The sequence below is a fragment of the Mastomys coucha genome, unplaced genomic scaffold, assembly GCF_008632895.1.
Source record: "Mastomys coucha isolate ucsf_1 unplaced genomic scaffold, UCSF_Mcou_1 pScaffold21, whole genome shotgun sequence".
In the NCBI taxonomy this organism is placed as follows: domain Eukaryota; kingdom Metazoa; phylum Chordata; class Mammalia; order Rodentia; family Muridae; genus Mastomys; species Mastomys coucha.
The window spans coordinates 71,329,539-71,351,765 of NW_022196904.1; the positions used below are offsets into that span (position 1 = coordinate 71,329,539).

Genomic DNA, 22,227 nt, shown 5'->3' on the forward strand with positions numbered 1-22,227 from the left:
TACAGTGTACTTACATATAATAAATAGATAAATCTTTAAAAAAAAAAGTTTTAAAGGTCATGCCAGGTTCTGTGCCTGCCATTCCTACTTGTAGCCAGTTGTTTGTTTTCACTAGAGGAAATGAAGTGTTTACTTCTATGGGCTTGTGGCTGGGGAGACATGCTCCCTCATCTGCTTCTTCCTTGACACAGACCCCCATGTCTGTTTCTTGCAGTGGTGGGCAGGTTGTCCAGAGCTCCTTCCTCATATATTATGTGCATGGTTGCCTACTTGCCACTATATTACCATGACTATTTCCTCTACTAAAATGCTGAGAGTGCATTGAAGTAGCTTACTGGAAACGTAAGTCTCTCCCTCTCCATCGCTGTTATGATGAAGGACATGATGGAAACTTATAAGAACAGATGCTGTGTCCCTAGAGTCACAGAAACAGCATGCCTGAGTCTGTGCTCTTTCTGCACCACTAGAGATTAGAGTCACAAGGGTTTTGTTACCAGTGCACCAGCTTCGTACAAATGAGGGCCTGCTGCACCAGTGACCCTTCTGGACCTGGGAGACCCTCCTCTAGCCTTTCTCTCCAGAAACTGAGTCTGGTCTTCTCCAGACAGGTAGACCAGGGTTGGATGCCTAGCCTGCAAGCCCTACAGTCCCCTATGTGTAAAGTCTTTTCCAGTAGAGCTCTCCAGTGTGCTTTAGGTTGGCCCCTGTGGGGAAGAATGACAGAAGAGAGCTACTGGAGTCCAGTGGACACTTAGGAAACACAGAAATGTTGAAAAAAGTGGTGAGAGCTGTGTGCCCATGAGAGATTAGGTGGGCTCTAGAGTTGTTTTTCATTTTGAGCAGCTCCCACTGAGAACTAGTAACCCACAGCCTCAGACCCCCAGAAAACTGCAGTCTGTATGCCCCACAGGAAGAGTGAGCAAAGGATAAAGGCTTTGCCTATTCTATGATCACATTCCTGCTCCAAGTGTAGGGTATTGTTTTAGTTTTATTTCTGTTGCTATGATAAAATATCCTGACAATAGTAATTTAGTGGAGAAAGGGTTTATTTTAGCTCACAGTTCCATGTTATGGTCCATCACTGTAGTGACATCAAGGTGACAGGAACTCAAAACAGCTAAATATATTATACCCACAGTCAGAAGCAGAGAAAAATGGATGCACACTGGCATACTCGTTTGCATACAAGCAAACTTTGTGCTCAGCACTTAAGATAATCCCCTGCAGACAAATCTGTAGGTCAGCAGAGTGCAGATGATCTCTTATTGATAAATTCTCTTTCCAGGACATTGTGGGTTGTGTTGAGTTGACAAAGCTAATAGTCACTGGTAGTTAATTGGGACAAAATACACACAGATACATAAAGCCTGCAAATCTTAAAATAGTTACTCTCTGGCAGGAAAGTTTGTAAGGATCAACACACTTCCTGTATATGATAATTTCCTCACAGACATCTAGAGTAGTTGTGTTATGTACCATCTTTGGAGAAATTGGGAAGTAGCCACTCAAATAATTTTTTTGTGTTCTGTGATTCAGAAGTGGCTCAGCCTTTTTTTTTTTTTTTTTTAACTGAAGTCACGTAGTCAGTTTCTGTCCCATCCTGAACACATTGTCCTCCAAGAGGCCCGTGTGATTCTCTCTTAGTTAGAATAGTCTGAATATGGCACTCTTTACCACTGCCATCCAAGATCCCTCTTCTTCCTGCAAGGGGTGGTTCTTCTTCTTAGATAACTCCACCTTCTTCTCAGTGAGAGACAGTTCAAAGCTGTGGTATGCCTCCAGCAGAGTGTTCCTTTCCTTTTGCTACTCCTCTGCTTTTCATATATGCCTTCCCTCTGATCTCTTGGCTAGATTGTCATCACTCATGGTCTATGTAACTGCTTCCCCTAAAGGGTTGGGTGGAGAGCCTCGTTCTCCTTGGGTGATGTCAATGGAGCAAACCTCCATCTTAACCTTTACTCACAGGTGGTGACTCGCTCCATTGTGACTGACAACAGTATCTTGTATTTCGTGTTCTTAGTTTTGTGGTGGCGTGATTTTTGCCTCCAGATTACCTTAGAATTCTTCATTCTTGTTTGGGGACCCACATGGAGACATCTGCCACATTGTCCAGCCCATGCATGCTCTTTGATTGATGGTTTAATCACTGTGAGCTCCCATGGGCCCAGGTTAGTTGACTCTGCAAGTCTTCTTGGGGTGTCCTTGACCCTTCTGACTCCCTCAGTCCTTCCTCCCGCTCTTCCACAAGATTCTCTCTGGAGTGGGCCCTTGCTCTGGCTCCGGTGCCTGCCTTTGAGTCCCCACAAGATTCTCTCTGGAGTGGGCCCTTGCTCTGGCTCCATTGCCTGCCTTTGAGTCCCCACAAGATTCTCTCTGAAGTGGGCCCTTGCTCTGGCTCTGGTGCCTGCCTTTGAGTCCCTTTCCCTAGCTGGGCTGCCTTGTCTGTCCTCAGTGGGAGAGGATGCACCCCTAGCTTGATGTGCCAGGTTGGGTTGGTACCCATGGTGGGAGGCTTCTCTTCTCAGAGGAGAGTGGCAGGGGAGTCAGGAGGAGGGTTTGGGAGGAGAGGAAGAAGGGGGCTGCAATCAGGATATAAAGCAAATGAGTAAATAAATTAAGGAAAAAAATTAAAAAAAGAAAGAATTGTACGTTCTTTGACAAGCTGACCCCTGCCCCTGGTTCCCACAATGCCCACAGTCTGCACAGGCAGGAGAAGCTTGCACGGCCTTCCGTGGGAGGGGACGAGTGATTGTGGCCCCTTTCTAGTAAGTACAGTATGGGGAGCGTGTTCCCTGGGTAAATGCACGAAGTGTCTCCTTAGCCATTTCATTTGTGCATGGTAATTGTCATGGCTGTGATGGTTCACTGATGAGGACTTTCTCCCCAGGAAAGCCCAAGTGGCTGAGCCGGTGACTCCACAGTGTGAAGGGAGCTTTGCTCTTCTTGTGTCCTTCCCCAACTGTAATTTTACAGCTAAAACTATTTATTTTTAAGAATTCTTTTTATATTTATTTAAAACTTTGTTTTTTAAGGTCTATCAGATCATCAAAATTCTCAGAACATACAGTTATTGTTGGCGTAGTACGCAGGTAAACTTTTTTTAATGTTGAAATTTATATATCAATGCAATGTTATCAACAGATGTCAAAATGAGGGCTTGCCTGTGACAGGAAAGCCCCTTTGAAGTCTGGCTTTCATTACTCCATAGTATTTTATTTTTCTTCTTTGCTTGACCTCAGGGAGGGAGTTTCCTCTCAGGTTTAGTTTTCTGACTTTGAACTGCCATCTGCAGGCAAACTATTAAGAAAATCCCATTCTCTGAAGAGTGAATGTTGTGAAGAGGGGTCTTTTAGGACCTCTAATCCAGGTATCTACAAGGATTTGGATGGCATGTAAATGCACGGAATCTTCTCACGTTAGAGCAAGGAGAGGAGACTATACAGGGAAGAGTGCAATCCTTAAATATGCGCAATTTCTAGTCAGTATAGACAGACATGCTTCCATGCCCTGTAATCTTCTTGGCGTGGATGAGAGGAGAATTTAATAGTTTCAATATATAGAGGTTTATATATTAAGTATATGCCTGGACGCTATTCAGTTGTTAGCATAACCTTTGTATTTAAAGTATTAAAATGCCTAGCTGCATCCCCAGGCACCTGTAGTCCAGTGTTCAGGAGGCCCAGGAAAGAGGATGGACGGCTTGAGCCTAGGAGTTTGAGGCCAGCCTGAGTAACAGGCAAGCCCCTAGCCCCACAAAACAGGCTATAAAATAGCCTGCCACAGGCTAACTACTAACTAGATAGGAAATTCATTTTTAATTTCATATGCATTATTTAATTCATTGGAAAGTACATGTTATGTGACTGTTGAAGATTATGTAAATTAGTGACACTACCTAACCCGTACAATCTTTCTTTGAAGGGTGGACAAAGAAGAGGTATCTATAATGCCCTTCCTTGCTGCTGGCTTCACACGGGTATGTACTTCTTACATGGACAAATGTAATTCAGTGTGAGAAATTTTTACCTCAATTCAGTGCCCAGCAACAATTTTTAAATTATTCTGAAGAAAAAAATTGTTCCTGTTCTGTGTCAGAGTTTGTTTTGACTTTGAAATCTGATAATCTAATCTGTAACACTTTGTTTCCTTAGGCTCAAAACTATGCCTAAGTAATAAAATGGCCTGCACTGACATACTCACTTACGAAGTATATTACAGTGCTTTTATATGAGCTTGAAATTTATGAAGTCAGTTCACTCTGGAAAAGAGGCAACCCAAGCCCTGCCTCCTCATCCTCTGCTTCCACCTTAGTCTGGTGGTTTCTCTTAAGCCAGAAAGCTTCTCAGGATTTTAGTCAGCTGAGTATAGGTGAGCTATGGGAGCTGGGGACCCGGTGAGTGAGCCCCAGCACTGAAACACAAACAAAATCAAAAGACGTGGTAGATATGTAACATTTCTACCCAGTGAAAAATCTGGTTACGTGGTAGACAAACAGACATGCTTTCTGTCTCTGCCCCATATTGATCTGGCTAGGATTAGTGGTAGACAGAAGTCTAAGAGCTCCATTTCTTCCTCAGTCAGACTTATCCCAAGATCTCACTGGCAGAGCAGTTGGTGATCCTTGTCTGTCTCAAGGTCTCCACCCCATCTGGTGGAGCAGCATGAGCACTGTACCCAGAAATACCCTCTTGCTGTCCCTGGCTAGTCAGTTGTAGGCACCTATATGTATGGAAAGCCATTTTGGGTGTTCCCTGAAGTCCTGGCTGCTGTGGGCAGAAGGTCCCTGCTCTGTATCCATCAGGAGGTGAGAGCTAGAAGGAAAGTCATCCCTGACCTCTGGGTGAGAAGGGCTTAGCCTATATGCATACAGCCTTACTGTGCCCCTGGGCTCGGTCCTTGCCCCTTCCCTGCTACCATAGCACTAGCTTTCTTTTATTTTTAAACAATTCTTATCCCTGTGTTAAGGGTGTTTTGCTTGCATGTATGTCAGTGCACCATGTATATACTTGGTGCCAGCAGAACAGAAAGGGGGTGTCAGGTTCTCTGAAACTTACAAAAGGTTGTTAGCCACCATGTAGGTGTTAGTAATTGAAATTGGCTCCTTCGAAAGAGCTCTTAACCGTGGAGCCAACTCTGCAGCCCCACTACCTGATGTTTTCTTTCCTGTAGCAGTTTGGAGGCAGAATACTTCCTCCTGCCACCTCTGCTCTTACAGAGGTCTGTGCTGGGTAGGAACAGCATTACTTCTCATTTATAAGTGAGGAGGCAAGCTCAGGAAGAGTGTCTCATTAGGATTATATGGCTTCTAACTGGCATGTCCACATGACTCTAAATTGCTTGTCACTCAGACAAGACACAGATCATGCACATCTGCCTTCACCTTGACAGCAGAGGGACCTCCTCAAGCAGCCCATGTCCTGTATTGATCTGGCTGGGACTGGTACAGTGGTCTAAGAGCTCAGTTTCCCCTTCAGTCAGTGTGTGCTGTGCAAGTAAAAGCAAAGAACTCTTCAGAAACGGGAGTGAATGTGTTCTTGAGTGTCTTCTGTCAGAATGAAACTATAGTTAGACCTCTAGCCACGAGTTCCCTGTTAGCCAGTTCTGTACCAGTAGACTCTATTGTAGACCTAAAGTATTCAGGAAAGAACATTCCGCACATGAATGTGGATAGACTTTTTCACAACATAATACAGTATGACAACTGTTTATATATAGCATTTACCTTGTATTTGGTAGTAATACTAGACTTTAGACTTCCTGTCATTAAAGTATACAGGAAGATAGCATTTATATGTAAATACTGTGCCATTTTCTATAAGGGAGTTGTGCAATTTCTGTGGTTACCTTGAGACCTATGGGTATGTGACAACAGAGATACCATAATGAAATGCATTTTTTGATGGTGGAATGAACCTGATTTCTTGTAACTATGCCATATGCTTTGTTGTGGGATGTTTCCATGATGTAAAGGTTACCATCTAGAATACTTAACATCCACAGCAGTAAGAGACACTGGGCAAACCTCACACCTCCTCCTGGTACCTTGCTGTGGAGAATGATTACCAGTCAATTCCTTTGGCAGTTAATGGAAAATGTTACTCACATAGGAGTTCCCTTCTTGAGCCACAGATGTAAGCAGAAGTATAAATGTGCTTTTGTGTACAGAGAGTTTATCTATTTTTTCAGAAACTCCTTGACAGTCCTATCAGCAAGGTTTTGGTTAATAAATTGACTTTCTATATAATCTAACCCTAGCTTTATAAATGGCAGGGGGATAACTAGAGAACTGTAGTGTTTTTAATTTTAAAGCTAATTTGGTACATTAACTTTCATCTCTCATCTTCTGTTGTACATTAATGACTACAAAGTAGTTTTAAAATTCCAGTAGCTGAATTGAAAGGCTTGTTTAGAATTTTTTTTGCGGCATACATCAAAGGTGCTTCTTTATCTACAAAGCTCCCCTTTCTATTTGTAGAGGTATATAGAAAACCCCAGCGTCATGGCCTGTTATAATGAACTGCTCCAGTTGGCATTTGGAGAGGTGCAATCACAACTGAAACTCAGGTAATTCTGTCCTGCTACAAAGCCCTCTAGACCCCAGGGCAAACTTGCAAGCAAAGGTTTTTTGGCCATAGCTGATAGCAGTTAAAGTAGGGTAAGTTTAAATTGGCTGTCAGTAAAGTGCCTTCAGTGCAAATGGGAGGACCTGGATTCAGAGCCCCACTATCCACATGAAAAGCTGGGGTGCTCGTAATCCTCCCACTGAAGATACAGAGGACCCCTGGGGCTTATTGACCAGCAGGTCTAGCTAAGTCAGTGAGTTCAGTTTCAGGGAGACTGACTCAAAGAATAAAGTGGAGAGCAATTGAAGAAGACATCAGATGTTGACCTCTGGACTCTACATATAACGTTGTTGTTCTGTTTCATTTAAGGTGATAGTGGGCTGACAGTGTTTCTTGGCAGACTTTCTGGGATCCATCTCAATGTTTGATGAGTGATCCCAATTTAAACTTGAGACCTCAAAGCAGTAGTAAGTGAGAAAAAAAGTAAGATACAAAACCACACATCCTAGATTTTCTGTTTTGTGTGCTAAGGGGAAAATACATTAAATATACCATACCCAGTAGAGTGCCATTTTTCTCTGGAAACTGATATTTTCTTCCTGCTCTACATTATCAATTTTGTCATTAATTCTCTTTTTGTTTGTTGAGACAGGATCTCATGTAGCATAGTTTGGCCTGGAACTTCCTGTGTAGCTAAGGTTGACCTTGAACTTTAACTTGGAATCCTCATTTCTTAGCCTCCTGAGTGCTTGGATCATAGGCCACGTGCAGCTGAGATTTTTTTTCTTTTAAAATAAGAAACAAGTAGAAGCCTAGGTATTTATAGATCCAGTAAGAAAGTTTTTAAATGCTCCTAGGTTCAAAGAAGAATAAAACCAGCCATTTTCCTTATTCTGTATCTCTTTTGTGTCCAACTATTTAGCATTTTTTTTAAATTGGGGATCAAAGAGAGAAGCCATTGCTCTGTATGTATATGCCTAAGGCAGATAAAAAGCTATTGAAATTGGAGTGTTACAATTTGTAGGAAGCAGTACAAGGCCCTATGTGCAGGAAAGACATGATTTTCTTAGAATGAAATGAATTACTAGAGTCAGTGTGGAAACATTTTCACTAAGCAGCAATGTTTAAAGGCTGAGTGAGAGAAGTCATGTGACTCTCAGCTAAGAGCTCACTGTAGCACTAGACTGTTATTTCACTTGTTTACGACTCACATTCACTTGTGTATGTTAGGGTCTCACTGTCTATTACAGGCTGTTCTTGAACTCAGAGATCTGCCTGCCTCTGCCTCCTGAGTTGCTGGAATCAAGCATGCGCACCTAGCACACCTGGCCTGTAATTTACATTTCTGATACTATAGTTGTTGTTTTCCCCCATCTCCGGAAGTTGATAACTTTCTTCCTCCATACCTTGGTATAGTGAACACAGCAGCACCAGCATATAGTCCTGCACTGAAACCCCTGGGCTTCCTTTACCCACTCCTAAATCTTGTTCTTACTGTGTCCCAACTCTTCTGGGTTTCTCTGGACTCTAGTCATTTATTTTTGTGTTCGATTACTCTTGGCATAAGGTCACTGTCTTTTGCCTGGATTGTTGAATTCTCAGCAAGGCTCCCTACCATTACCTTAGACTTCCTCTTGTCTTAACATGGCATTTGTCTTGCAATCCTCCACTGAGTTCAAGGCGAAGTCCAGATCCCCAGATGTGGCTCCCACGATTCTCCTGAGTCTGTCTCTCCTGAATCTACACTCCCTTTCTCAACTCCTATCATGCCTTGTTCTGACTGACAGCCAACAGAGAGGTACATTACAAAGGAAAAGAGGGAAAATATGAAGGGAAAGGGAAATGTGGGGCTGGAGTGGTGAATAGAGGGAGACCTGTTCTGCCAGGTGCTGGGAAGCCAGAAGCAGCAGCCTTGTTCCTGCTGTGTCACCGACTAGAATGTTAAGAAGGGCTGATCAGCATGGTAGTTAAATCAACACAAAGGGCTGGCAGTGTTGGTGCAAGCCTTTAATCCCAGCACTTGGGAGGCAGAGGCAGGCGGATTTCTGAGTTCGAGGCCAGCCTGGTCTACAGAGTGAGTTCCAGGACAGCCAGGGCTATACAGAGAAACCCTGTCTCGGAAAAAAAAAAAAATCAACACAAGGAAGTTAGCTTTTCAGAGCATAGGATTCTGACAGCTGCCTAATTATTTGAAAAAGAGATTAGTGTACCCAGTTTCACTCCCTACCCCAAATAACCACCAATGAACTAAAAGCTTAAATGTAGAGACATGCTAAATGCTCAAAAAATATAAGCAAAATATTTGATTGGATGAAGTCATTTTAGGGTCACCATGGCATAAAGACTGAGTTCCACAAAGGAAGAGAAACCACTAAAGTAAGAGAAAAAAGTTGTGCCTTTATATACTTAAAAGGGAACAAACCCTGAAATAATGTTAAAGTTATAGGAAAATGAGTAGAAAAATTATTTGTTGCATATCCAATGAACATTAGTTAGTTTAATATCCTAAATAAGAAGCTTTATGAATATGAATCAAATAATGAAATACTCCAGTAAAAAAAATATTTGAAGCTATGCCCAAGCAATTCACAAGTCAGAAAACATGAAAAGTTCACCTGAACTAGCAGTCACAGAAGTAAGAATGAAGAAGGGTAGTGTGTTCTGCTGTGGCTGAGGAAGAGTGGAGTCTCAGTGGGGCTTCCTACAGCCTGCTGCTCACATCAGAGATGGAAGCTTCTGTCTGTGCTTTGTTGTTGTTTAATTTTGAGGCAGGATCTCACTACATGGCCTTGACTGGCCTGGAACTCACCATGGACACTAGGCTGGCGCCTGCTTCTTCTGTCTCCCGAGTACTTTTTATCAACTGAACCATCTCACCAGCTGTTTTTGTTTTGTTTTTAGGGTTTTATTTTTAACTATGTGCATGGGGGTCCGGGGTTGTGTAAATGAGTACAGGTGCCTGTAGGAACCAGAGGCATCGGATTCCCCTGGAGCAGACCGACCTGGGTGTTAAGAATTGAACCGATGGTACTGACAGAACAGCACAGGGCTGGAATGCTAAGCATCTCTGGCCCCTTCAGTTTTTTTAAAAAAGGATATTAATTGTATTATTTTTAATTAGGTGTGTATGTGTGTGTTGTTTTTGTGGGGAGGGGCATTGTGCATATGACTGCAGGTGTCCTCAGAGTCCAGGGGAAGGTGCTAGGTCCCATGGAGCTGCACTTACAGGCTGTTGTGAGCTGTCTGATGTGGAACAGGCAACCAAAGTTAGGTCCCCTGGAAGAGTAGTAGTAAGTGCTCTTAGCCACTGGGCCATCTATCCAGCTCCTTGCTTCAAAAATTTTTTTTATTAAAAATTGATTTATTTATATTGTGGGTTTGTATATATGGATGTGGGCATGCACAGTGTCTATGTGGAGGTCAGAGGACACCTGAGGGAGTCTTCTCTCTGTCTAACCATGAGTCCTGGAGGGCCTGCTCTGGCTGTGGGGGCTGCAGGAGGACCTGTACCCTCTTGGGGCTCCTTTGTTTTCAATAGCAGCCTTTTTGAGCAAGAAGAATGAAAAAGCATTGTTGATTTTAAAGATTTTACTTACTTATTCTCTGCATTTTGTGTGTAAGATGGCACTTACTTGTGTTTTTAGTCTTGTGAGGCAGGAGAGCCTTGTGGCTATGCTCTGGGGGAGCCCTCAACCTAAGACAACAGCCTGGAAGCAGCCATGTGCCTCACCATGGGGCTTGGTTAGAAATATTTTGGTGTAACATTACAATAAAATATTATGATGATGAACATGGTGATGGAGAGCCATGATTATTGATATGTTCAATGAGAAAAAGACATGATAAAGCTATAAGAATGATTGTATTTCTATAAATATACATATTAACATATATGTTTGTAAAAGAAACTTCCTAGAGTGCTTGATGTTGATATGTCTAAGTTTGGGGTTTCAGATGTTTTCACCTCGTTTATTGAACAGCCTTACAAGATGGATGTCACATGCCATTCGTTCCACTTACTGATTTAAGGGTTACTCAGTGGTTTTCTTGTGTCCCAGAGCTATGCACTCACCAGCATACTTCTAGAGCGTTTTACTAACTCCAGGCCCACACCCTTATTTTGCTTTCTGTATTTGGATTTGCCTGTTTTAGACATTTCATATAAATGGAATCATACAGTGTGTGGTCCCTTGTAACTGTCTTCTTGCATTTAAATATCCTTTTAAGGCACATCTAGACTGTACCATAGATAGCAGGACTTCACTGGGTTTTATATCTGTATAGTATTCCACTATTTGCATATATCACATTTTATCATTTATCCTTTACTGGTGGACATCTGAGCTGTTAGTACTGGCCAGCTGTTATGAACAAGTTCCAGTGTCAACAGATGTTCACTTTTATTAAGAACTAATCAGGAGTAGATACATCTGCATCATATGATGATTTTATGCTTAACCACTGGGAGAATTTCTAGACTGTTTTCCAAGATGGGGCAGTACCAATTTTACATTCCTACAGGCAGTGCATGATGGTGTCACTAATATATGTCACCTTTCTTATTCTTAGAGTGGAGTGATGAGCTATTTTATTTATATTTTCTAGCTTTTGTCAGTAAACACTTGCTACCTGTATAATTCAGAAAGCGTTTAAAGCATAAACCATGTGGGCATATGCTCACAGGGTAAGACTAAGTGAAGAGAGCAGGCAACGAAGCCGAGCATCCCAGGTGCCTCCAACACTGAAAAGAATCATTTAAACTAATACCTCCAAATGGCTGGCTTCCTCCCTCTGCCATGCCAGGCAGCAACCTTGACTCTCTTCTCTCGTTTATCCCTTACAAAAGTTCTTTTGTGTGAAAAAGGACATTCTAGGTGCTCAGGGAACCAGGACTGCAGTGGTGTGTAACCTTCCTGGTGTACACAGTACTCAGGCTGCAGAAGGTCTCCTTTATGCTGTCAGATATTTCCTCTTCTGAATGAACATCTTCACGTCTGTAAGCCAGGCAGTAGATACCCAAGGAAGCCACTCTAGTTAGTACCCGCCATTGTGTTAGACTTGGTGACTGTGACTAAAGTACAGACGCTCATCAGTCCTTTTGTTTTCATCCATAAAGGGCTTGTAACTCAGTATTCACCGCATTAGAGAAAAGTCAAGAAGCAATTGAAATTACAAGTGAAGACCACATTATACAGGTTTGTTTTCTGGAAATCTGTGTTTCTGCATTTGTTTTGTTTGTTCTCGTTTTTAGGATTGTAGCCCTACAATTTGATTTTTTTTTTCTTTTGGAAGTCCAAGAGCCTGTTCTCCCCTCCTTACCCCTCCCAGATGATTGTAAGAGAAAAATTAATAAAATATGTAATTTAAAATAAATTCTCTAGATCAGAAAATGATTCCTTATGGAAGCAGAGATGTAGCAATGGCCGATCTTGTCTCATTATTTCTCCGAGACTTACTCAGGAGGCGTGTGCCGGGCTGGCTGCACACAAGCTTTCCTTACTGTGTTTACATCTTTCCTCAATGTTTTTTAGGCAGTTTAAACTTGTAAAAATATACTAAAAACCAGTTAAAAATACAGAAAATAGCAGATGAGGCTACCATAATTATAGCAAAGCTGGTTTCTGTAAGAGATAGATATCTATCAAGATAACATGGCTCTCACTGTTCCAGGGCAGGATCCCTTTAATCTGAGAATGAAATCCATTTTGATTGTAGTTCATTGGATCTTAACTTAAGGCTCCTTTTGTTACTGGTGCTGGCATTTGGAGTTGGTGCTAAGAGGCAGCTCTGGCCAAGAGTTGAGGGCCCAGGCTTCTGTCCGCCTCAGACAGCGGTACATCTTTGGGCAAGTCACTTAGTCTAGCTAAATCTGCTTTCTCTTAGCACAAATGAGAGTGACAGTAGCAGCAGCCACCCAGTGCTGTATGGAAACAGAACCCTTCATACGGTTTTGGGGATTGCCGGAGCTCATGTGTGTCAGATGCTTGCTCAGGTGTATAGTAGGGAGGACAGGTCCTGCTAACATCTGTCAGCCTCTGCTTGATCACCACCCACACATTCTCAGTGTTCTTATGGCTTCTCCTTATCTTTTCATTCTATTTGAAACTTATCATCACACTTTTCATGTGTAACTACTTTTGACATTGTAGCTGCTTTGCACACATTATTTAAGAATGGTACCAGAGAGGCACATTTTTATTCTCCCCATCCAGAGGAGCACAGGGATAAAGTTACTTGCAGTGGTCTATTATTTCACTATAGCTCCATCTGGGCAGCTCTGGTGTAGCAGCCTGGGTTTGTGCTGAGAACATGCCTTCCTTGGTCTTCACTGAAGTTGGAGTGAGCCTGCTGCCACTCTGGAGTCTCTGGAGGATACAGCAGGAAGCCCAGCCACCTCACCTAGGTAGCCACCTCCCCAGAATGCAAAGTTCTTGTGGCTGTAGAGCATTCCTGACAACCACAGGAATGGGTTTTCAGGAGGAGGGGGGTGGTGCTAAGGTAGAACATCTTTAAATTCACTTAATTTCTTCTTTTGTCTCTTTTCAGTATGCAAACCCTGCATTTGAAACAACAATGGGTTATCAGGCAGGAGAACTAATAGGGAAGGAGTTAGCACAAGTACCCATAAATGAAAAGAAAGGTGATTTGCTCGATGCCTTAAATTCATGTGTCACCATAGACAAGGTAAGTAAGATGCTTGTACCGTCCTCACTGCGGGGAAAGAGGGGAGGCCTGGTGTTTGCTGAGCACCATGTGCAGCAGTGGCCTTGGCCTTACCCTGTTCCCAGAACTCTCACTTTACAGATCAGAGCTGAAGCCAAGGATGCACTATCTTAACCAGCAAGGATAATTACTGGGATTGACCTTAAAATCAAGTGTTTTTATCTCAGTGGTGTGAATAAGTTGGGGTGTGTGTGTGTGTTTGTGTGTGTGTGTGTTTGTTTAAGAAAAGGTTTCTTTGTATAGCCCTGGCTGTCCTGGAAAATTGGTATTCCTGACAACTGATCTTTTTTTTTTTTTTTTTAAAGATTTACTTATTTATTATATGTGAGTATACTGTATCTGTTTTCAGACATACTGGAAGAGGACATCCATTCTCATTACAGATGGTTGTGAGCCACCATGTGGTTGCTGGGATTTGAACTCAGGACCTTTGGAAGAAGTCTTAACCACTCTTTACCGTTAAGCCATCTCTCTAGCCCAACAACTGATCTTTTAAGTGCTAGATGTTGGCACATGGTTCTGGGTAGGGGCTCCCAGTGAGTCAACACTCCTTTAGAGCATATCTGAGCCTCAGTCATTCATTGAGCAAGTTTCAAATACCAGCTGTGTGCCAAGCCCAGTGCTGAATTCTGCCACAGAAGGATGGTCAAAACAAGAACATTTCCTCAGAGAACTCATTTTCCAGAGTTGGAAACAGAAGGGATCATTGTTGACTGTGAGAAGCATGACCAGAGTGCTAAGGGGCCAGACAGAAGGAGCAGGTGCAGTTGGCCAGACCTTTCCTGTGGTCTGTCAGCACCGCCCTGGTGCCAGGCTTTGGGTATGATGAGAGGAAAGAACCGTAGGTAGGCACGGCTTGGATCCTACTTGCCTTCAGGTTTGAAGTTCAGGGTGGTGTCTGTCTTACTGGAAGGAGTGGAGGGTCTTCTGAGGAGAGGACCAAAGACTGAGCAGGGCATAGAGATCTCAGTGACCTGGCACATGGGCTTTCCTATGGCATGCAGTCTGTCATTCTTTTCCCCTTGATGATATTTGGAGCCAGAGGTTTTATTTTATTTTATTTTGAGACAGGATCTCTCTCTATAGACCAGGTTGCCCTCAAACTCACAGAGATCCCCCAGCATCTGGTCCTCCAGCACTGGGATTAAAAGTGCTTACCAGTATGCCTGGCTTTTTTTTTTTTTTAAGCTAATGATTTTATTGGGATTATCAACTACTTTGGACACCTGCCAGACAGGCTGGATCCCTCTTACTGAGGAGAGCCAATGGTGACAGGGTATGTGATCAGTATACTAAGTTTGTGTGTATAGTGTCTCACTTCTGCTGGAGTAACACTGCTGGGGACCAGTGGCAAAAGCCTCAAATCCAAATAGCAGAAACTCCTCTCTAGAGATGTGAAATGATTATGAAAAAAAAAAAATCAGGAAGACTTTTATGTTATTGGTTTGTTTGCTACTCTATTTCTTTTTTTTAATATGTATTTATTTGTTTATTTAATGTATGTGAGTACACTGTAGCTGTCTTTAGACACACCAGAAGGAGGCATCTGACCCTATTACAGATGGTTGTGAGCCACCATGTGGTTGCTGGGAATTGAACTCAGGACCTCTGGAAGAGCAGTCAGTGCTCTTAACTGCTGAGCCATCTCTCCAGCCCTCACTACTCGATTTCTAAAAGGACTCTGGCCATTTAGTTAATGTATTTCAGAGTTTTTAGGGAGTGCGAAAAGGTGATTCTACCCATTCAGTAGCCTGCTGGTTCACTGAGGTGAGAGGACAGACATCTGGCTAGTTCCATCTCTGTAGGGGAAGGACTAGTGGAGGGGTCAGTGGCCTCGTGGAACCACGACGCTGTGATCGGCAAGGAGAGTTCAGTGTCCACTAAAGACCCAGCGTGGCAGAAGAGAGTAGGCTCAGCAAATGGTCAGCTGGTCAGAATGTCACAGTTTGGAAACTTAGGCCAGAGGAAAGATAGAGATCAGTGTGCTGTTGGGACAGAGTATTGCAGACGCCCATCACTCCACAGCCCTTTCTGCCTGCTGCCCCCTTTGGGGTAGATAGATAGGTTAACTTGAAATTTGTAGGTTCCCATCTGTGCCTCCTTGTATCATTTTTCTTCTTCCCCATAACTCCCCTGTCAGGGGACCTACAATCTCCTATCTTCCAGGTAGCTAGACCCTGTCCATACATCTTGACTTTTCCTCTTTTGTTGCCCCACCCCTGAAACATACACACACACACACAAGCGCGCAGGATAAATGTTGGCTATTCATATGCCTGGCGGTCCTGATATGTGACCTCAGGGCTCTTTGACCTGCTCTTTTTCCTGTGATCCTCTCCCTTCCTCACTGAAAAGCTCCACTTGCCTACTCCACTTTCTTCTGTTTCCTCTACAACTTACCTGGACTTTGACCTTTGCCCTCTTGCTCTTGTCCCTCAGTAGTCTGCTGTCACTTAAAATTAAATTGTCAGAGAATGATTTTCCTTTTGCCTTTCATGAATAAAAATCCCAGTATGTCTTTTAGTCACTCTCTCTGAACAGAGAGGCTGTCCTTGTACCTTGCCTAGATCCCTGGAGTAAACTGATCCCTCTGCCTTTGCTTCCTTGAAGTTTATCAATCCTGTTGGCTGCTAATTCCTTGCTTTGAGTGTATACTGTTTGCCCCCGACCAGCTCCAGGTCTTCTTCACATCCCTGCAGTTATGGTGGGCAAATCCCGTCTTGTCTCTCATCCCAAGAGTATCGTGTTGTTCCCTTAGTAGAGTATTCAGATTGCTTAGCCTGGTGACCAAGATTCTGCAGTTGACCTCAGTCACTCTAAACAAAAGCCTCATGTGTTGTTTGATTGTTTACCATGGACAAGCACAGTACCAGCCTTGGGGACAGGACAGCTGGATGACAATGACTTAATTTTATGACAATGATTGCCAAGGGGGACTACATCAATAGCTGTGGAAGCCCAGCCTGGTGTGTAGCTTATGCCAGACCGCAGCAGGGAAGCGGGAGTCTGACGGTGGACAGTGGGGAGCTCATGTGGGGACAGGACTGCGCAAAAACACCCTCACCCCAAGCGGGCTGGCTCCTGAACTCACTGGGTGTCAGACTTTCCAGCTATAAATCTCTCTGACCATGGTCTGAAGAAATATTCTTCCACTTAGGAGTTCAACCTCGCAGTGATACATAGCTAAATGTTGTGTGTATTTATAATTAATAAATATGGTGTGTGCTAAATACATTTTTTGTTTACATTGGTGACTGGAAAACTTACATTTAACATTGTTCCCCCAGCCAGGACACTGGCTTGATCACTGCTCCTTTCGGGGAACTGTGGTGCTGGCATGGCTTGTTAGACCTCGGCTTGCATCTGTCATTGTGTGAGTTTCTTCAGAAGGAGCTGGAGAAGGGCATTCGGAAACTGGTCGCTTGACCCTGTTGACCCCTGTTGACCTGCTGTTTCTTTCTCTTTCCTTCACTTATTCTTTTCTTTTTCATGGAATGTAACAATTGAAATGTAATTCTCACACTGTGTAGTCTACTCACTGAAAATATACATACAGTTCATAGCACTTGGGAGGCCAAGGCAAGAAGGTCACAAGTTTGAGACTAGCGTAGTCTGTGTAGCTAGTTCCAGGCTAACCAGAGCTGCATGGTGAGAGTCCACCTCAAGCAAACAAAACTACGCAGCTCAGTGATATTAAGCATATTTGTGTAGGTGTGGCATGGTGGAGGAGGAACCAGGGCACAGCTTCCCTTGGGGTGATGAGGGTAGTTAGGGACTTGTCACAGTTTCTGACATTGCCTTAGATAGTCCTCTTAGAGCCTTAGATAGTCCTCTGTAAGCTGCGGGGGTGAGGACTGCCTACACCTTCCTGCTTGGGGATCCCTGCTTAGTCTTTGGGCACAGCCTGTCCCTGGGCTAGCTGCACGCAGAGAGAGCAAAGCTGTTTATAACCCGCTCTTTTCTCTGTTCAGTACTAACTTTGGACAGAGCTAGCTGTTTTTTTTTGTTTTGTTTTGTTTTGTTTTGTTTTTAAGGTTTATTTTATATGTATGAGTACACTGTAGCTGTACAGATGGCAGTGAGCCATGGGCCATCATGTGTGTGGCTGCTGGGAATTGGACTCAGGACCTCTATTGGCCCTGCTTGCTCTGGCTCTGCTCTCTCTGCCCTCTCCCTCCCCCCTCGCTCTGGGGTAATTCACTGTAGCTGTCTTTAGACACACTAGAAGAGGGTGTCCAATCTCATTACAGGGTGGTTGTGAGCCACCATGTGGTTGCTGGGATCCGAACTCAGGCCCTTCGGAAGAGCAGTCGGTGCTCTTACCCGCTGAGCCATCTCACCAGCCCAGAGCTAGCTCTTTTTGACATGGCCTTCTTAAAAAATGATTGCTTTCAGAATTACATCATCCAGATCTCAGACTCAGTATCTCCTGGGTGTCTTAGAGCTCTGGGTGCCTCTAGTTCAGCATCCAACAGGTTTTGTAGATCATCATAGCATAGCGCTCCCCCACCACCACCACTGAGTGACTTGTCAGACAAACCCTGATTCTTGGCTGGTTGATAAAGACAAGTCCCTTGCTACCCTCATAACCCCAAGTGAAGGTGTGCCACATTTCCTCCTTGTTGTTGTAGGGAGCCCTGCCTATGGTCATGTGAGCTCTTAAAATCACACCTGGCCTTTTCAGCTTCGCCTTTGTGATGTGCTGCTACCTGGCTCCAGCCCAGCTGCTGCAGCACCCCACCCTGTAGAAGGACTGACACCCCAGGTCCAGAACGACTAAAGCCATTCACAGTAAGAAGCTAGTAGTGACCTAGCACAGTAATGGCCACACAGGCTCTTCTGTGCCCTAGTTCTGAGTCCACCAGCACCAAGTACCATGGCAGAGTGCGGAGTCCCTCCTTCATGCAGCCAGTTAAAGCTGTCGGAGACAGGATCCGTGCATTGAAGTGAGGGGTTCTCTCTTGCCAACAGATGGCCATGGGACACTGAGGTGACTTTAGTCAAGTGACTTGGCAGGGTAAGGAAGAATATCAGCTTGCTTGAATAGCATTTGGGTTTATGATCATTTTTTATCCTAAGTTCTTTCACGGTGATTAATGAATCAGAAACAAAATAGAAAATGTTCCTGGATTTATGTTTCAAACCCAAAGCATAATGATATGTACATTCTATTCATAGGAGTGGCAAGGAGTTTACCATACCCAAAAGAAAAATGGAGACAACATACAACAAAATGTGAAGATAATACCTGTCATTGGGCAGGGAGGGTAAGTGGAAAATGTACTTCAATCAGCAGTCTATGCTTCGAATTTGCTTTGAGTACTTAAGTAAACTCCACACGGTTCACAGAAGTGTAAACGGTTTAGAACATGGCCAGGGTCTCGCAGGATGGCATTCCAGGGTGGTCTTTCCCTGAGGACCTCTCCCCTGCAGTCCAGGGCCACTACTCTTGAGACAGTCTTCTTTATGCTGTGTAGATTTGCAAGAGACTTCAATGTTTATATTCAAATCATGTATACCTCTGTGTTTATAAGCTTTTTATCTTATTGGAAGTAGCTATTTCTGCAAAGACCTGCACAGAGAGAAATATTTGAATGCTAACAGATGTATTAGGTGCTGGAGAGCTGGCTCATTGAGATACAAGTGCTTACTATACAAGCATGGGAACCTGAGTTCATATTTCCAGCACTCCCACAAAAGCCAGTGTGACATCATGCCTATAACCCTTCATTGGTCATAGAGATCTGCTGTCTCACTGGCAGCCAGCCCTAGTGTGGAATGGTGAGATCCACATTCAGTGAGGTGCCCTGTCTCAATAATAATAATGATGACAATGATGATTAATAATATGGAGAAGCAATTGAGGAAGATGTCCCCATGTCAACCTCTGTCTGATTCCACACATGAGCCACATGGGCAAGCATGCATGTGCTCATATGCACATACTGTAAATTTATTAAGAGCCTAAAATTTTTGGAGGCCTTGTCTCAGGCCTGTTCAAAATAATAGAGAAAGTTTCCAGAAAATTCTGAGTGTGAATTATAGAATACTCAACAGTAAAATACACACTTTAATCAATGATGATTGTAGAAAATTAAACTGTAAGGAAAGACCTTACTATGCAAAATATAAAGTTAGACCTAGTGTGTGATACAAAGGGAAGAAGACAGAGGAGGAAGTGTGGGCCCATGGCCTCAGGGACTGCCTTGTGTTCTCTAAGCACTTCCCTCTAGCCAGGCTCCTGACATTTCATTTCAGCCTAAATGAAGCTCTTTTTGGCCAGCACAGTGATGTCTCTCCTTTACACATGAGGAAACTGAGTCATACTGAGGTCTGGTTTCTGGCCCAGCTCTGGCTGCCATGTGTGATGGTGCCTGGTGTAGCCCTCAGTGCCGAGTGCACAGCTCCATGCTATGTCAGCCAGCTTTGTTGCCAGTTGGTGACGGCCTCAGGGAGGCAGATCTGTGTGGGCTCTCTGTTCTGAGTCTTTGCTCTTTTATGTCCTTTCCAAATTGTTCTTCTGATAAGTATATAGGGATTTGATTATGGGACAGGGTGAAAGAAACTGAAGGGACAGTAAATAAATGGAGCAAGCCAGCCGCTTCTGTGCTCAACCCTCATCCCTTTGTCATAGACATTGGCTAGCCAAGGCTAGCAGGAATCTCAGCCTGTGTGGCCTCTGTGGCTCACTCTGTGGCAGACTGTAAGCAGACTGCTGGAACTTGAGAGCATCAGTATCAGCGTTGGTCAGATGAATCACTAGGAAATGAGAGGCTAACCTGTAGTGCACTGTAAAAGCATACGTGTATATTGTCTGTTGTCAAAACTAGGGCAGTGATTGCTGAAGTCACTTCTTTTTTTCTCCCAAAGACGTAAAATGGTGTTTGTAAAGTTTGGTTCATTTATCAATGGCCTTGGCCTATATATAATATATATATATATATATATATATATATATATATATATATATATATATGTGTGTGTGTGTGTGTGTGTGTGTGTGTGTGTGTAACATATATATTATATTTTATAACATTTATATATTTTCCCATATATGTATATGGAAAAATGCTCTGAAAGCATCTCATATATTGGTAAAAGGAAATATTCTTTTCATGATGAAAAACTACTATATATCCACCAAATTAGGGTTAGAAGAAAAATAATGTATTGTTTTCTACTTACAGAAAAATCAGACACTATGTGTCCATTATCAGAGTGTGCAATGGCAACAATAAGGTAGGTAAAGGGAGCCCAGGACCCAATTGTTCAAGCAATCATTCTACATGATCAAAACTAATGGCTTGTAAAATTCACTTTTAGGTTGAGACCACCACTGAGTGTGTTCAGACTGACAGTCAAACAGGTATGAGGCCCTATTCATTCTCAAGGTTGAGTGTTTGGGGGGAAATTCACAGATCCTTTCTGTGATTGGCCTGCTGGTGGAAACCTGTTCTAGCCCAGCCCAACCCAGCATGGTTTGAGGACTGGAGTGTTGTGGGCATCTTGAGCAGTGCCTGGGATGGTGCTAGCCTGTGTGGAGAGAACTGATTGGTCTACTACATGATGCATGTGCAGACAGACATGGAGGGTATAGTAGGGTTTTATAACCTCAACTGAGCTTTAGGGGCAGACAGGCTTGCGTGATTTACCAAAGGACATCAGCAGGGACCCTGTCCACTGGGCTAGTGGGGGTTACTACCACCCTACAGGTATCATCGAGTTGCTTCATCTCATGTCTAACCATGCCTTGGACACCATCTATCCTACTACACAGGATTTTCTCTGCCCTCAGAGGGCTTGTTTCCTTCAAACGTAAGTCACGGCTTTGGCAAGCTACTTGTTGGTCTTGCCCACAAAGATAAGGGGGATGGTCTGTGAGGACGCTCCATCAGGTGCTGCGGAAGAGGGAACAGTCAGTGTAGTTTGAATTAATCATGGTCCTTAAAGGCCAGGGAAGAAATCAGGCTTTTTATCCATAGGGAGACTCTGTTCTTACATTGTGTCTGCAACTGTTCACATGGAAGGGTGTGCTCTCTAATTAAGACTGAGAGGAGAGGAAACATTGACCAGAAAAATGAGATAACAGTGAGAAGAAGGGGAACAAATGTGGTGACACAGGGCTAGAGAGGAGTGAAGAAAAGACAGACCAAAGAGCTGATCTGAGCCCGGAGAGCTAGGGGTGGCTGTAGGCCTGGGGAGATGAATATGGACCTCTTAACCTGTGTGGTCCTGCTATTAGTGATTTACTATGAACATCTGCTGGCCACTGCTTACCAAAGAGGTAAGGACTAAAGATGCAGATGTTTCTGACCAGAAAAGCATCAGCAAGTGCTGAGGATATGAGGTGCTGAGGATGTGAGGTGCTGAGGATGTGGAGGGCTGAGGATGTGAGGTGCTGAGGATGTGGAGGGCTGGGGATGTGAGGTCCTGAGGATGTGAGGTGCTGAGGATGTGAGGTGCTGAGGATGTGGAGGGCTGAGGATGTGGAGGGCTGGGGATGTGGAGGGCTGGGGATGTGGAGGGCTGAGGATGTGGAGGGCTGAGGATGTGGAGGGCTGGAGATGTGAGGTCCTGAGGATGTGAGGTGCTGAGGATGTGAGGTGCTGAGGATGTGAGGTGCTGGGGATGTGAGGTGCTGGGGATGTGGAGGGCTGAGGATTTGAGGTGCTGAGGATGTGAGGTCCTGAGGATGTGAGGTGCTGGGGATGTGAGGTCCTGAGGATGTGAGGTGCTGGGGATGTGAGGTGCTGAGGATGTGAGGTGCTGGGGATGTGAGGTGCTGGGGATGTGAGGTACTGGGGATGTGGAGGGCTGAGAATGTGAGGTGCTGAGGATGTGGAGGGTTGAGGATTTGAGGTGCTGAGGATGTGAGGTGCTGAGGATGTGAGGTGCTGAGGATGTGAGGTGCTGAGGATGTGGAGGGCTGGAGATGTGGAGG

General features: G+C 44.0%; 1 protein-coding gene across 3 annotated transcripts in view; it reads left to right on the forward strand.

Annotated features, from left to right (window-relative positions):
- Nucleotides 1–22,227, forward strand: part of Pde8a (phosphodiesterase 8A) — a 129,275-nt gene that overhangs the window by 80,770 nt on the left and 26,278 nt on the right. For all 3 annotated transcript variants that reach the window (XM_031387172.1, XM_031387171.1, XM_031387173.1), the window contains exons 4-11: nucleotides 3,033–3,089; nucleotides 3,922–3,976; nucleotides 6,476–6,564; nucleotides 11,680–11,758; nucleotides 13,110–13,247; nucleotides 18,465–18,553; nucleotides 20,474–20,525; nucleotides 20,610–20,652. In XM_031387172.1, coding sequence (XP_031243032.1) covers nucleotides 3,033–3,089; nucleotides 3,922–3,976; nucleotides 6,476–6,564; nucleotides 11,680–11,758; nucleotides 13,110–13,247; nucleotides 18,465–18,553; nucleotides 20,474–20,525; nucleotides 20,610–20,652 — 602 coding nt within the window. The remainder of the gene's footprint in view (nucleotides 1–3,032; nucleotides 3,090–3,921; nucleotides 3,977–6,475; nucleotides 6,565–11,679; nucleotides 11,759–13,109; nucleotides 13,248–18,464; nucleotides 18,554–20,473; nucleotides 20,526–20,609; nucleotides 20,653–22,227) is intronic.